This window comes from Carettochelys insculpta, chromosome 3 (assembly GCF_033958435.1).
Source record: "Carettochelys insculpta isolate YL-2023 chromosome 3, ASM3395843v1, whole genome shotgun sequence".
Lineage (NCBI taxonomy): Eukaryota > Metazoa > Chordata > Testudines > Carettochelyidae > Carettochelys > Carettochelys insculpta.
In genome coordinates, this window is record NC_134139.1 from 87,735,712 (window position 1) to 87,749,368 (window position 13,657).

Here is a 13,657-nt window from a genome sequence, read left to right on the forward strand (position 1 = left end):
CTGTGATGCCAACGATGTCATAGTTGTATTTATTTATTAGCACTTCTGGTTCTTCCTGCTTATTACCCATACTTTTTGTATTTGTATATAGGCATCTAAGATATTGATTTGATCTTGCCACCCAGTTTTGCCCTGACCCTCCTTTTACTCTGCCATTATAGCTCATTCTCCCTCCCATTTCTGACCCATCTTCCAGGTCTCCATGTTCTCCACTTACCTATGGGCTTTGCTCCCCTGTCCCAGTCAAACATAGTTTAAAGCCCTCCTCACTAGGTTAGCCAGTCTGTGTCCAAATAGGACCTTTTGTCTTCTCAAAAGGTGAACACCATCTCTGCCTTGCTGTCCTTCGTGGAATAGCATCCCATGGTCGAGGAAGCCAAAGCCCTCCTGGCGACACCATTTTTGCAGCCAGGCATTCACCTCCATGATGCGCCTGTCTCTGCCTGGGCTCCAACCTTTGATGGGAAAGATTGAAGAGAATACCACCTGTGCCGCACACTCCCTCACCCTTTTGGGTGGCTTGTGCATGGCTGTGCCACGTGTGAAGCCGCTATGGGCAGGAGAGCAGAGGAGCTGCCGGCCACTCCTGTGTGAGGTGAGTGGGGGAGCAGTTTGGGGCTGCAGGGGGAGGGTTATGCCTGGGGGCAGGAGGACCATTTGAGGCTGTGGGGGAGGATAAGCATGGGGGTGGGAGTGGGGGCGATGTGGAGCTGTGAAGGCTTAAGCCGCCTGGGGAAGGCAAAGAGGCAGGTGAGTTCCCACTTTTTTTTCCCCTAGAAAAAAAAGCACTGCCATTTGCACTATAGATATTCCAATACCTTATCCCAATTTTTCATAATATACAGTAGACCCCCCAAGTTACGCATAGGTTGTGTTCCTCAGCAACCATATGTAACTCTAATTTTGCGCAAGTTGGGTGTGGTTCCCAGCTCCCCTACACTTGCAGAGCCAGCAAACTGACCAGCACAGCAACATCTGTTAGTTTCCTGGCTCCAGTGAGTGGCAAGAAGCTGGGAACCAGCACAGTGCTGGTCAGTTTCCCTGCTCAGTAAGCAGAGGGGAGCTGGGAACCAAGATGCTGCCTGGTTCCCAGCTCCCCACCATTCCCTGGGACCAGGAAACTGACCATCGCAGTGCTGGTCAGTTTCCCAGCTCCGCAAGTTGAGGGGTGCACAGAACCAGGCTGCCATCTGGTTCTCAACTTCCCGCCACTCACGGGAGCCAGGAAATTAACCAGTGCTGCTGTGCTGGTCAGTTTCCCGGCTCCCCTTCACTCACAATTTCAACTCACATTAATATAAGGAACGCGTAAGTCAAAATTGTGTATGTGGGGGGTGACTGTACTGGAAAGAAAACCCAAAGCACACTATTACAAATGTGCTGTGACGAGGCAATAATGTTAAGTGTAAGCAAAATGTGTTCAAGTACATTCTAACCAAAGGTAATATCTGATCAACATCAAGAAAACAGAAGGACAAAAGCAGAGAATAAATTAAGGAAACTGCAAACAAATTTTCAACAGAAAATGCCCATGTTTTGTCACAAGCAGAATTCAGGACTGTTGTAGACTATTTAAATGATCTACAGAAAGAGACTTTTATTCTGCAAGTGGTACCAGCTAGAAGTAAGTACAAATAAATACAATAAAGAGAGCCTTTTAATATTTTTGGCTGAGCTTCATGTTCTCATCATAGAAAAGATTAATCAGAACTCCCAACTCTTTTTAACTAGTAAAACTGGAAACTGAAAAATATCTATTTTTTCACCTTTGATTATATTGCTTTCAACTCCAACCTGAGCCTTGACACATTTGAAGCACAATACGCATGTAAAGGTGAGTAGATTTAGAACTATGGATTTTATTCCCTCATAGAAAGAATAAAAGTGATATTGTTCAAAGGAGACCTACAAAGGGAAAAAAGAAATGAAGCTGAGAGAGGCAGGGTCATTCTTTGAGACATATAAAGAAGGCCTGAAACTTTTTGCAGATTTCAGTTGGTTGCTTTGCTAGCTGCAAATACTCTCAGGGTTTGGAGGAGGATCAGCTACTGAGACTCAAACGGATCACCAGCTCAGACTGCAGCAAAAGCAGAGGAGCTGGTAGCTGTGCTCCACTCAGTCCTTCAACCAGCAGTTCTCTTGCACCCCAATGCCCTGGTTAACAATTACTGAGGTCAACAGTGCATCAGTTGTGCCACTGCATTACCTGCTTTGGCTAGTAAGTACAGTAGAGCCTCAATTTACACAAGGATTTCGTTCCCATGCACTCTCACATAACCCAAATTTCACGTAAGTCGGGGGGCAGCTTTTTGCCCAGCAGAACACACATTCTGCAGCCAGGGAAGCAGCAGGAGCACCTGGAGCTAATTTGCAAGGTAAGTCCTGGGGCTGAGGGGGCAGTTGGGGAGCGTTAAGTGTGGCAGTGGGCTGGGGCCATGGGAGGGGATCAGGGGGGTTAAGTCTGGAGTGGGTGTGGGCTGCTACCCTCTTCTAGAATATTAACATAGGAGGTATTGGGTCTGGGATGCAGGTTGGGTGCAGAAAGGAGCTTGCAATAAGAGATTGGGTGCAGGAGGGTGTGTGGAACCTAGGAGTGAGTTTGGGTAAAGGAAGAGGTTGAGACCTAAGGCAGAGGACTGGGGTGCAAGAGGGAATGCAGAAGTTTGGGTTGTGACATGGCAGGGAATTGGGGTGCAGGGTATGGGTGCAAGATGTGGAGGCAAGGGATTTGGGATATGTGCATTAGGGAGGCAAGAGTGGCAGGCTGATGGAAGGGGAGAGGCAGAGGCTAAGACACTTAACTGGGCAACTCGGGATCAACAGCCTGCCATCAGTTCCCTTTCTTCCATCCCCTGGCAGGCCATTCAGAATAGCCTGCTGAAGGGCCATGTGCATCTGTGAACAACTGCAAGCCCAAGAGAGGTGGAAGAGTGCTTCAAGCTGCCTGTTCTTCAAACAAGCAGCTCTCATTGCCTCACAGTCTACAAAGCTGTTAACACTCATGCTGGCTGGGCATGCACCATCCCTACTCTATATGCCACCCTAAGTGGAAGAGGGTAAAAGTTCAACCCCAACAGCGGCAAAAATGAAGTTGACAAAACACCGGTCAGTTTCACAACTGCTACTAAGAATCCAGTAGGTACAGTGAAACAGACTTGGCTGGGCTCTCTTTTATTTTGTCTTTACCTGGGAAAGCTGTGAGAAACATAGAAGCGCTGAAGCAATCCTCCAGAGAAGAATGCCCACACCACATTAATCCAAAAAAAGCTAGAAAACTGGTAAAGCAGCACGGACTGTAATTCCTCTGCGATAATCAGAGGATTAGACTAGTAATGGGAGAGTCACCTTCTCCTGCACAAGTCAGAAGACTCTAATATCACTATAGAGAAGACAGAAAATTTCTCTTTCAGCAGTCAGTAAGCATGTAGGTGGTGTAGAAGTAGATTCAAATTAATCTTTGCTAAGCTTAAAATGTCAGGGCTCAAATAGGGAGTACAGACAGCACCCGTGTAAGAAACCCAGCAGTCTCATCTTTCCCAACAGCTGAAACAGGAGAAGTCTGGGCTTCTTATCAGGGCATCATCCTTTCACATCACTGAGCCAGTGCATGGACCCACAATGACCTCCGGACAAAAGAGGTCAGGTAAAGCTTTCAATCCCTGTGTAGAAAATATAATATTGATCTTTCCCAGAAAAGCATTTTGACTCAGAACTTCTGTACCAAGCAAGGCAAGAAACAAGTAATTTTGAAGAAATGAACATGTCTTACGGAAAAATCCTGCAAATCTATGTAACAATGTTTGTGTAAAACAAGTCACAGAGCTGAAGAAAGAAGCTGAGCTAGCTGTATTTTCCAATATAATCCTGCTTGCTGCTAGAAGCAACATATTAAATGGTCAAGATGGTTTTAAAAATGCGCTTTTAAAAATACTAAACTGTGGATTTTTAAATGACAAAAATGTTTCACAGGACATGTCTGTATGAATTATTTTAAAAACTTGCCATTTTCAAGGGAACAAAGCATGAAGATTTTAATTAATACTATTCATTAGATTAAAAATTACCCAAATACCCTAACCTTTTCCTTCTAATGTCAGTGGCTCTGTTTTTCACAATAGCATAGCTTGCATTCCAGAAGGTCCAGCATCACCAGCTTATGTAACAATAAAACCAACCTTGACACAGAAAGCACTAATTAACAGCCATGAAAACAACTGAAGCAGCCAAGCTCTGCAAACTATATCCTTGTTGCTATGAATGCTAAAGACATCGCCAGGTGAGTTTGTTGGTGAGGATGATCACTCATTGATCCTACCCTGACACAAGAGACTATGATATGCAAAAATGAGTTGGTAGGTTTTGTCTCTTTAAATACATGAAGAATAAGAGGTCAAGCACTTTCAGGTTAATTTTCCATTTGAAAATATAACTGGAGCTAGACAACTAGTTTTCTGTTCTTTTCACTCCTAGTGTACTATCAATCCTCAAATGTAGTTTAGCAGCATCAAATACATACAAAATTCAATTCATGAAACAACAGTGGATTTCCCAAAACACCAAATTCCCCAACAGACTAAGAACTCAATTCATCATTGCCTTATGGCCTATAAATGTGGCAAATTCATCAGTGGGAAGTTTCCCAGTCTCCACATGTTACAGAGCTGGCACAAAAGGTCTTGGTTGCCTCACTGGAAAGCCCTTTTCCTTGCTTCTCACCTCTCCTCCTTTATCCAATTCCAAGTCCTGACAAGAGGGCTGAAGGGCTGTCACAGAACACAAGAGTTCTACACACGTGCAAGTTCAGACTTTCCTAAGGCTGTTCTCCCCTTTGCCAAAGGCCAAACTGGCCCCTGAATCAAGGAAGTACTCATGAACTAAGAACACATTTTCCTCTATTTCACATTTCATACCATGCAGTTCTTGGGCACAACTGGTAAGTGGGGCTTGTAGCCAAAGCTTCTAAACTATCAAAATAAGCTAAGAAATTGAATGCTTTGGACAAGAATCCTCAAATAAGCAGGTACACCTTTTACTTTTTAAAATTTTAATGCAATATTCCATGTGTCTTAAAAAATACATATGAATATCAAACAAGCACCACTTATGAACTCCTGCCCAAACCCCATTAGCAGCATGATTTCACTTGTTGCTCTTAAGTACTCCAGTCTGGTCATAACAAATAAATTTGGCAGACCAATTTTTCTCTTGCTCAAAACTCGCTGTGCTGAAGGGAAGAGTGGTATTTTTGAGGAGGAAGGAGAGGATTTAGGGAAAACTGTGGTTTTAGAGAAGGACTCAAGTATTTTGGAGTATCTTGTAGCAATAACTGATATTGTGTAATTCAAACAAAATGTTACTTTGTACTGTGCGTTTATCTTCATCCAATAAATATATTACTATATTTATGCTCTGACAAGCTATTGACGCCCTGATTTACAGCAGTTGAGTAATAAGCTAGACCAAGACAATGTTTCACAAATGACAAATGAGGGATCAACTGTTATTTTATAAATGCACATGTTTTATGAGAAATGCCTAGAGCTTTACTTCATTATTTGTTCCAAAAGAGACTATAGTACAAGCAGCAACAGTGAAATGGACAGCAATACAAACCTGAAGGAAAAGTCCAAACCATAAGAGGGAATCTTCATGCTTTTATAACTGGACCAGAAATTATCAATTTGTGTCACATGCCATCAAGTGGCCTTTAAATATTCTAGAGAAAACCCTTACATTTTAAACAGAAAATTTGGCAACTAAGTTTAGGGGGCATTGATTTAAAATACCTGTTTTCAAAACCAAAGGCTCTAGTCAGATCCACATGAACAGTCTCTTGAGAATGTGCAGAGTCTCGACAACTTCAGCAGGGTTCTTCCCAAGTAGATCTGATTGTGAAACTAAAGTCTAAATTTACAAGCTATATTTAAATCCACTATAATTCTCCAACAACAAAAATCAGCACACTGATCGTTGAAATAAAAATTCCTTATACAACCATGGAAATCATTTTACGCAAAAGATAAGTCAGCTCATATGGAGATGAATTACTGTAGAGAACAGGCATTTGCACAACTCAAACTACGAATACCCAGTTGTTTTCAGACACTTCCTACCCACGCTGAAAAAAACTAAGTATTTCACTTTCATTTGTTAGAGACAGTTGCCACCACGTTAGCTACACCCACATTCAATGGAAATCCATGACCATACTCTACCCATGCGGAAGAGTAATCTACTATACATGAAGACACTAAATTTGACTGTCTTTTGGCTTGTGGTCTTGATAACATCAGATTTATTTTTAAGCCTTTTCTGCTTCATCCGTACTACTAGAAGACCTTCTGAAAATGAACTGGAAATTTCTGAATTCACTTATCCTATTTGCCTTTACAGCGCACAATACTCCTGCTAATGTCAACATAAATTAGTAAGAGACAAAATTATTAATGTATTAACAATAGCATGCATTTATGAGTTTATTTGAAAGATATTAATCATGCAAAGTCAAACTATCCGCAATCCACATTCATGGTCTCAGTCTAAACTATGTCTAAGGATAAATAACCATGTCCCTTTCAACACATTATGATAATAGTCAACCAACATCATCCAAGAGGGATCTCATGAATGTGCCTGAACCTAGATCTTTACAGTGTGCCTAAGAGTTCCTGACTCTTCTCCTTATGTCACTAATTGTATGCACTCGAAGCGTTTTACAGGAATTTTTCCTGCATGCCTCCTGGTGAGAAGTAATGTATCAACCGGATGTTATTTTAAGGAGAGAAATAATTGCTTGGAAATTAATAACTTAGAGTTATGCAACAGGTCTGCAGCCAGTTGGAACTACTAAACTATTACGTTATTTGCATGCTCATATCTCAGCAAGGCTGAGGAGACTTTCAAGAAGCCAATTTCACAGTTCAGACTGTTAAGAAGGCTGAAGCAGCAGGGAGAAGCTTGAGGCTGTAGAGGATGTTTAGGCAAATGTTTTCTTCCATCAGCTATCGAGTGCACCATTGCCAAAAGCAATAATTTGAGAAAGAGGCACTTGCTCCGAGACAAGCACCAGAGAAACCTATGTTTATCCACAACTCCTACAAACCCCGCCCCACCCCCAACGTTCTTGCACGTCTAGATAACCATCACCACGGATAGTAAGTCCATGGGGAGAGGTCACCCTGTGCCACCTTCACTGAAAAAAGTAGTGATCCACATGGGGTTCCCTCGCCTTTTTGATCTCCGGGAATGTGCCACCTCCATGACATACTGCCGGTCCGTAAAGCTCTTGGGGTGGGGGTGGGGGTGGGGGTGGGGGGAACAGGAAAGGACGCGCCCGTTTCTTTCGGGAATGCCCCGGCACCAGCACCTGCAGCTCCGCGCGTGTGCAGCGCGGACAGATCTCCCGGCGGCGGCGCAGCATGTCACTGCTCCCCACCGCCGCAGCGGGAGATCGGCTGCCGAGAGAGCCTCTCCTCCGAGGCCGTCTGCAGAGCTGCTCAAGTAGCAGCTGCGGCTTTTTCCCCCGCAAGACAACGAACCCCCAGCTCAGCCGGGCGGGCGCCGCGGTCGGTAGGGGCGGGCGCTGCGGGATGCTGCTCGCCCGCGGAAAGGGGCAGCAGCCCCCACCCACATCCCCGCCCCAGCCATCTGCGGCCAGCGGCTCTCGGCTCCTCTGCAGGGCAGGGCTCAGCTCGTCGCCGCCACCCTGGCGGAGCGGTGGGTCCGGGGCAGGCGGCTGCTCCTGTCCCCTCTGGAGGGGGACGGGGGGAGGATCAGGTGCGACCGGGAGAAGAGGGCTCACTTTGTAGCAGCGGGCGGCCAGGGTCCCTGTCTGTGCGCGGCTCCTTTTTTAGCAGCGCCGTTTACTGACCTCCTCGGGCTCAGCCCCGCCGGCGGCGGCTCTTCCATGGCGGCGGCGGCGGCGGCAGCAGGAGGGAGCAGCTCGGCGACGTCTCTCATGCATGCACCGAGGCTGGCATGGCAGCAGCGGGCTCCTGTCTGCAGCCCGGCGCAGAGCGGCACCGGAGGAGAGGAGGCGGCGCCTCTACCCGGCAGCGGGGATCCGGCCGCGAAGAGCCGCCCGCGCGGCCTCCATCTTGCAAACAGTCTCGGGGGCAGAAGCCGGGAGCAGCGCTACGGCGCGCGACGAGGGACACGGCAAGCCGCAGGCTCTCGCGCCTCCCTTCGCGAGAGGAGTGGGCGGGGCGGCGTGAGACTGTCCTTAACCTCCGCACAGGGCCTCGCGCGGCCCCGGGGACAGGGGCAAGGGACTGTGATGAGTATAATGATGTCATTGATCCATACCTGTTGTTTGTGCCCTTTTTACTGACCCGCCTTTTATTCCACCCTTCCCAGCTCTGCTGCTGGGACCTTTCCCACAGCCCAACCCCTGGGGAGAGGAGCACTTTTCCCATCCATGTGCAGAATAAATTTTGTTTTGTGCATCGAGGCATGTGCAGTGTGCACCACCCATACAAACGTGCTGCCCGCAGTAGGTGGCTATGGGGAGTCTGCTAATCAGCTGGACAGCATCTGAGTCTCTGCTAAGGGGGCTGCCCAAGTGCTCAGCTTACAGGGAACACCAGTCAGGCACCTGGGGCTACCTCTACACTGGCGGCACCTGTCTGCAGAAGTTGCCACTGGAAGAGATGTGCCAACAAAACTTCTGTCGACAGATCATATCTATGCATAAAAGCAGATTGATCTTTTGATCAGCTCTGTCAACAAAAGGGCCCCTGGAGCATCGACACAACTTTTTGTGTTGACAGTTTCTGTCAACAAAATGCATTTTGTGTGTAGACACTCCATGAGTTTTGTTGACAAAACTCCAGTTTTGTCTACAAAACTCTCTAGCATACACATGACCTGAGAGTCTCTCAGCTCGGCTATTTCTAGAGGAAATTTCTTGCCCTCCCATTTACCACAAAAAGCCCAGAAACCTGAGCACTGAACTGGAAAAACCAAAAGCCAAATACAACAAACCCACCCTCCTTGGCTTTTAAACATCTCGGCTGTGTCTACATGGGAACAAATCTTCGAAATAGACATATTTCGAAGATTACTAATGAGGCACTGAATTGAATATTCAGTGCCTCATTAGCATTAGGACGCTTCCGGCCGCAGCGCTTCGAAAGCCCCGCTTTCAAAAGCGCGCGGCTCAGTGTGGCTACACGGGGTTCCTTTTCGAAAGGACCCCGCACCTTTCGAAATCTCCTTATCTCAATCACTGATCGGAATAAGGCGATTTCAAAAGGGGCGGGTCCTTTTGAAAAGGACCCCCATGTAGTCATGCCGAGCCACACGCTTTCGAAAGCAGGGCTTTCAAAGAGCCGTGGCCAGAAGCGTCCTAATGCTAATGAGGCACTGAATATTCAATTCAGCGCCTCATTAGTAATCTTCAGAATGGCCATTAGCATGGCTATTTCGAAGATTTGTCCCCATGTAGACACACCCCCTCATGATTGTTCAGCCAGTCTTCAGATTTTGGGAGCTGAGGGGAAAGATTTGAAGACTGGCTGGATAATCACGAGAAGTTAAAAAGCCAAGAAGGGTGGGTTTGTTGCATTTGGCTTCTGGTAAAATACTGAATTAATGCAGGGGCATGGTGCTAGTATCCTTTCATCTAAGGAAGACAAGGGGTGCTGGAAACCTTGATTGATTAAGCACTCACACCCTGCTCTAGGAGACAGGGATTGGGATCACTCAAGGAATTGTCCAAGAACAAACACACAAAGGACTTGGCTACACTAGCCCCCGCCTTTCGAAAGGGAGATGCTAATGAGGCACTGCCATGAATGTGCAGCACCTCATTAGCATAATGGCAGCCGTGTGTTTCGAAAGTGCCACCTTCTAAACACGTGCTGCTTGTGTAGATAGGGGCCTTTCAAAAGGACCCCCCAGACTTCAAAAGCCCTCTTTTCCCATTTGGTTTTGGGAAGCAGGGGCTTTTGAAGTCCGGGGGTCCTTTTGAAAGGCCCCTGTCTACACGTGCAGCATGCATTTTGAACATGGCACTTTCAAAACACCCGTGGCTGCCATTATGCTAATGAGATGCTGCATATTCATGGCAGTGCCTTATTAGCATCTGCCGAAGCAGCTCATTAGCACACCCCTTTCGAAAGGCAGGAGCTCATGTAGCTATGGCCAAATTGATCCTGAAAGCTGACCGTTCTAGCAGCCTTGGAGGAGATGGGGAACGTGCATTGCTTTTATAAACAGCTTTTGGCTCTCAGAGAAATGTACAGCAGGCTGGTTGGACACAGTTGTTCCTCAAGGACCACCTTTCGTCAGGCTTGTCAGACCTCCACCTCTAAAAATTGCTGAATGAAAGCTCTACAACAGGCGTGTCCAACCCGCGGCCCGCAGGCTGCATGTGGCCCTGGACGGCTAGTTATGCGGCCCCACAAGATTATTATGTGATTTATATACATTAACTATATTATACATTTTATATGCAGCCCAAGACAATTCCTCTTCACTCAATGCCCAGGCAAGCCAAAAGTTTGGACACCCATGCTCTACAAGGTCACACAGTGTAGTCAAATGGCAGAGAAGAGAGATTTGGGTAGTTTGACAGGCCTGGAGCAATCAAGTAATTCTCTGGCCTCCACTGACAGATTTTTTTATTTTTTGTTGTGTACCACCTTGAGCACCAAAAAAACTACCCTCTGCAGGCTCCTGCCCTGCAATAGGTGTTCTGGTTTTTCATTTTGGAAATCTGGCTACTTTAAAAACCCCTAAAGAATTATCTGCCAAATTCAAATAAGAACTGAAGAAGAACCACATTATCCATTGGGAATGAAAAATGCAATTTTCTGGCTGAATGGAACTGGCTAGAATACCTAGGTTAATACCCATAACATATATGTGTGGTCAAGCCCTCATTTTCACATCTTACTGTAATGAAACAGAGTAGTGACCCTAGGATTAGTACTGATTTAGAAAGAGTGCTAGATATTGTATCACCCTCTCTACTTCCCATAGCACCAAGGAATAATATCCATGTGGTATATATCATGTTTCTTTGCAATATTAAATGCAAAAAATAAGGGATTAGAATCAGACCCTAATTTATATTAAGACCCTCCCTGAAATTAACCACATACCTGAGTGCAAATGTATTTATGACTCTACAAATATTACTCCACACAACAGATTCTTAACTCATATAAAATTATTAACTTATTTACATGTTCCTTTGAATCAAAGAGAAATATCTCAGTATGTTTAAAATTCATCACCTGTGAATCACAGTTAAGCAGGAAATGTACTATTTATTTTTAGTAAGAATTTTTCTGTTTTGTATTAACACTGATTTTAATCATTAATAATCCAGAAGATATTGCTAGTATAAATTTATGAGCTTTGTTAAATAGCCAATCCCAACTGTCTGGAACCAGATCAATGGATGTACGCAGACTTCCATTTATCACTATAGTTCACCATCAAGAGAGAACATTTCTGTACAACCGTTATACTTTCTGAAGTAAAACGTTACAAATAAAAAAAAACCAGTCCTGCAGTGAATTAATGCAATTGTCTCTGGCTCATATACATAAATCCAGAAACAAGAGTTTCAAAAGCCCCATAACACCTAAAATTTCTATGTCATTAACAATACCGAAAGCACCAAAAATCAAAAAAGCTGACATTATAAGTCTAATTCTATCTACTCAGTAAATAAGTACTTTATTTTATCCCATATGTAGAAATGTGTGTGCATATATGAAAAAATAATGCAGCTTGTGAAGCAAGCCATGTGGAAGAAGATGTATGTATAGATGTATATATCTTCTTCCACACGACTTGCTTCACAAGCTGCGTTATTTTTTCAATATATTCAGTTGATTGCTGAAGACAGCAAGGACAAAATGTTGTGCAGAAAAAATCATAACTACACAAACTGTCAGAATTTTTGTGACTTTGCAGCGTCGGTCTGATACCTCCTCCTTGGATTTGTTTGTTTGAGGCAAAGGTGGTTATGCTTAGCAATCCCTGTAGAAGTTTCTGAGTTTCACATTCTCTGACTCAGAACAAGCACTGTAACATCTAGTGGAATCACACTGATTTTATTATGTAGTGTAAAAATTTCTGATGCCCCTTTTGTCATGGAGATGATGACATGTTGTGACTATGCTTGTGGGAGGCCTGTGGAGGATATACTACTGCATCCAGGGAAAGGTCAAGCAAAGTGGGGTTGATTGATTATATTTCTCTGTTTGCTTGAGAGTGAGGCTGAGGAGACACAACACCCCTGTCAGAGAGAAGGAGGGAGAAAGAGGGACGCACACAAAGTCCCTTGCACGAGGGTGGAGGTGAGGATTCCAGAGAGTTGCTTAGATGGAGATGGTTGGGAGGGCAGCCTAAAGGGAACGGGGTAGGGATGGGAGGAAATGCAGCAAGTGGCTGGTATGTGTAATGTGCATGGTGACCGCCACAAGAAACAAGATGTAAGACTAGACTGCTAGATTCTGATTCCAGCTACAAGTAAAACTGAGCAGTTTGATTTGACTGTTGGAACAGAAGGACATTCGAAAAGGAACAACATAGGGATCAGTAAATGAGATTTTTTTTTTTTTACATTCTCTCTCAATTTACTCAGTTAAGATATTGTTTGCAATATTCCAACCTTGAGCATTCAAAATCATAAATAAGGCCCCCTAGATAATAAGATAATAATAATAATTTAAACTCATGTATTAAAAAAATTACTATAGTTAAAGTTCTGTTTATTTCCCATCTTGTTTCGAAGCTTTTATGGAGCACACACTTCACTTTTTTATTTTTTCTCTGCAGCCAAGATAATTAGAAACTTACTTTTTAATGATTGAGGAAATTTTTGTGCAATCTCTTCAATCTAAGAATTGGGGCTTGAACAAATACACAAAATTCTGGGACTCAGATGAAATTGCAAGAGTTGGCAACAAAAGTGGAGTCATAGTTTTAGAATAGCATTCTGAATGTCCTCCTTGAGTGCTCTTGTAAATACTTCGTATTTAGTTCTCCCCATTCCATCACAAACATCAGCTAGGCCTATCATGTTTATGGTTTTGTTACTTCCGGGCTACATCTACACAGAAGCCTTGTTTCAAAATAAGCTATTCTGGAATAGCCATTTCGAAATAAGTGCCAGTCCCTGTCTTATCACCTAATTCAACATAGTTACTTTGAAATAGATGGTATTACTCCTACAATGAGGTTTAACAATTGCAAAATAACACACCCGCTATTTTGAATGTATTTGAAAATAGTGGTTGTGTAGCATAGACGATAGCAAAGTTATTTCAAAATAACAGCTGTTATCTCAAAATAACTTGGCCATAGCCCTAGATATGCTTGTTTTTTATCATATATTTTTCCTCTCTCTACAACAAATACTCATAGGCCATGTCTACACTAGCCCCAAACTTCGAAACAGCCATGTAAATGGCAGTTTCGAAGTTTACTAATGAAGCGCTGAAATACATATTCAGTGCCTCATTAGCATGCGGGCGGTCATGGCACTTCGAAATTGACGCGGTTCACTGCTGCACGGCTCGTCCCAACAGGGCTTCTTTTGGAAAGGACCCTGCCTGCTTCAAAGTCCCCTTATTCCCATCTGCTCACAGGAATAAGGGGACTTCGAAGTAGGCGGGGTCCTTTTGAAAAGGAGCCCCGT

The 13,657-nt window shown here is 44.4% G+C and overlaps 1 protein-coding gene across 4 annotated transcripts in view; it reads right to left on the minus strand.

The window, feature by feature from the left end:
• The window catches only part of MAP3K4 (mitogen-activated protein kinase kinase kinase 4), a 106,450-nt gene extending 98,356 nt beyond the window's left edge, over window positions 1-8,094 (minus strand). For all 4 annotated transcript variants that reach the window (XM_074990281.1, XM_074990279.1, XM_074990280.1 and 1 more), the window contains exon 1: window positions 7,871-8,094. In XM_074990281.1, coding sequence (XP_074846382.1) covers window positions 7,871-7,959 — 89 coding nt within the window. In that variant the 5' untranslated portion in view covers window positions 7,960-8,094. The remainder of the gene's footprint in view (window positions 1-7,870) is intronic.
• Between the last annotated feature and the right edge of the window lie 5,563 nt (window positions 8,095-13,657).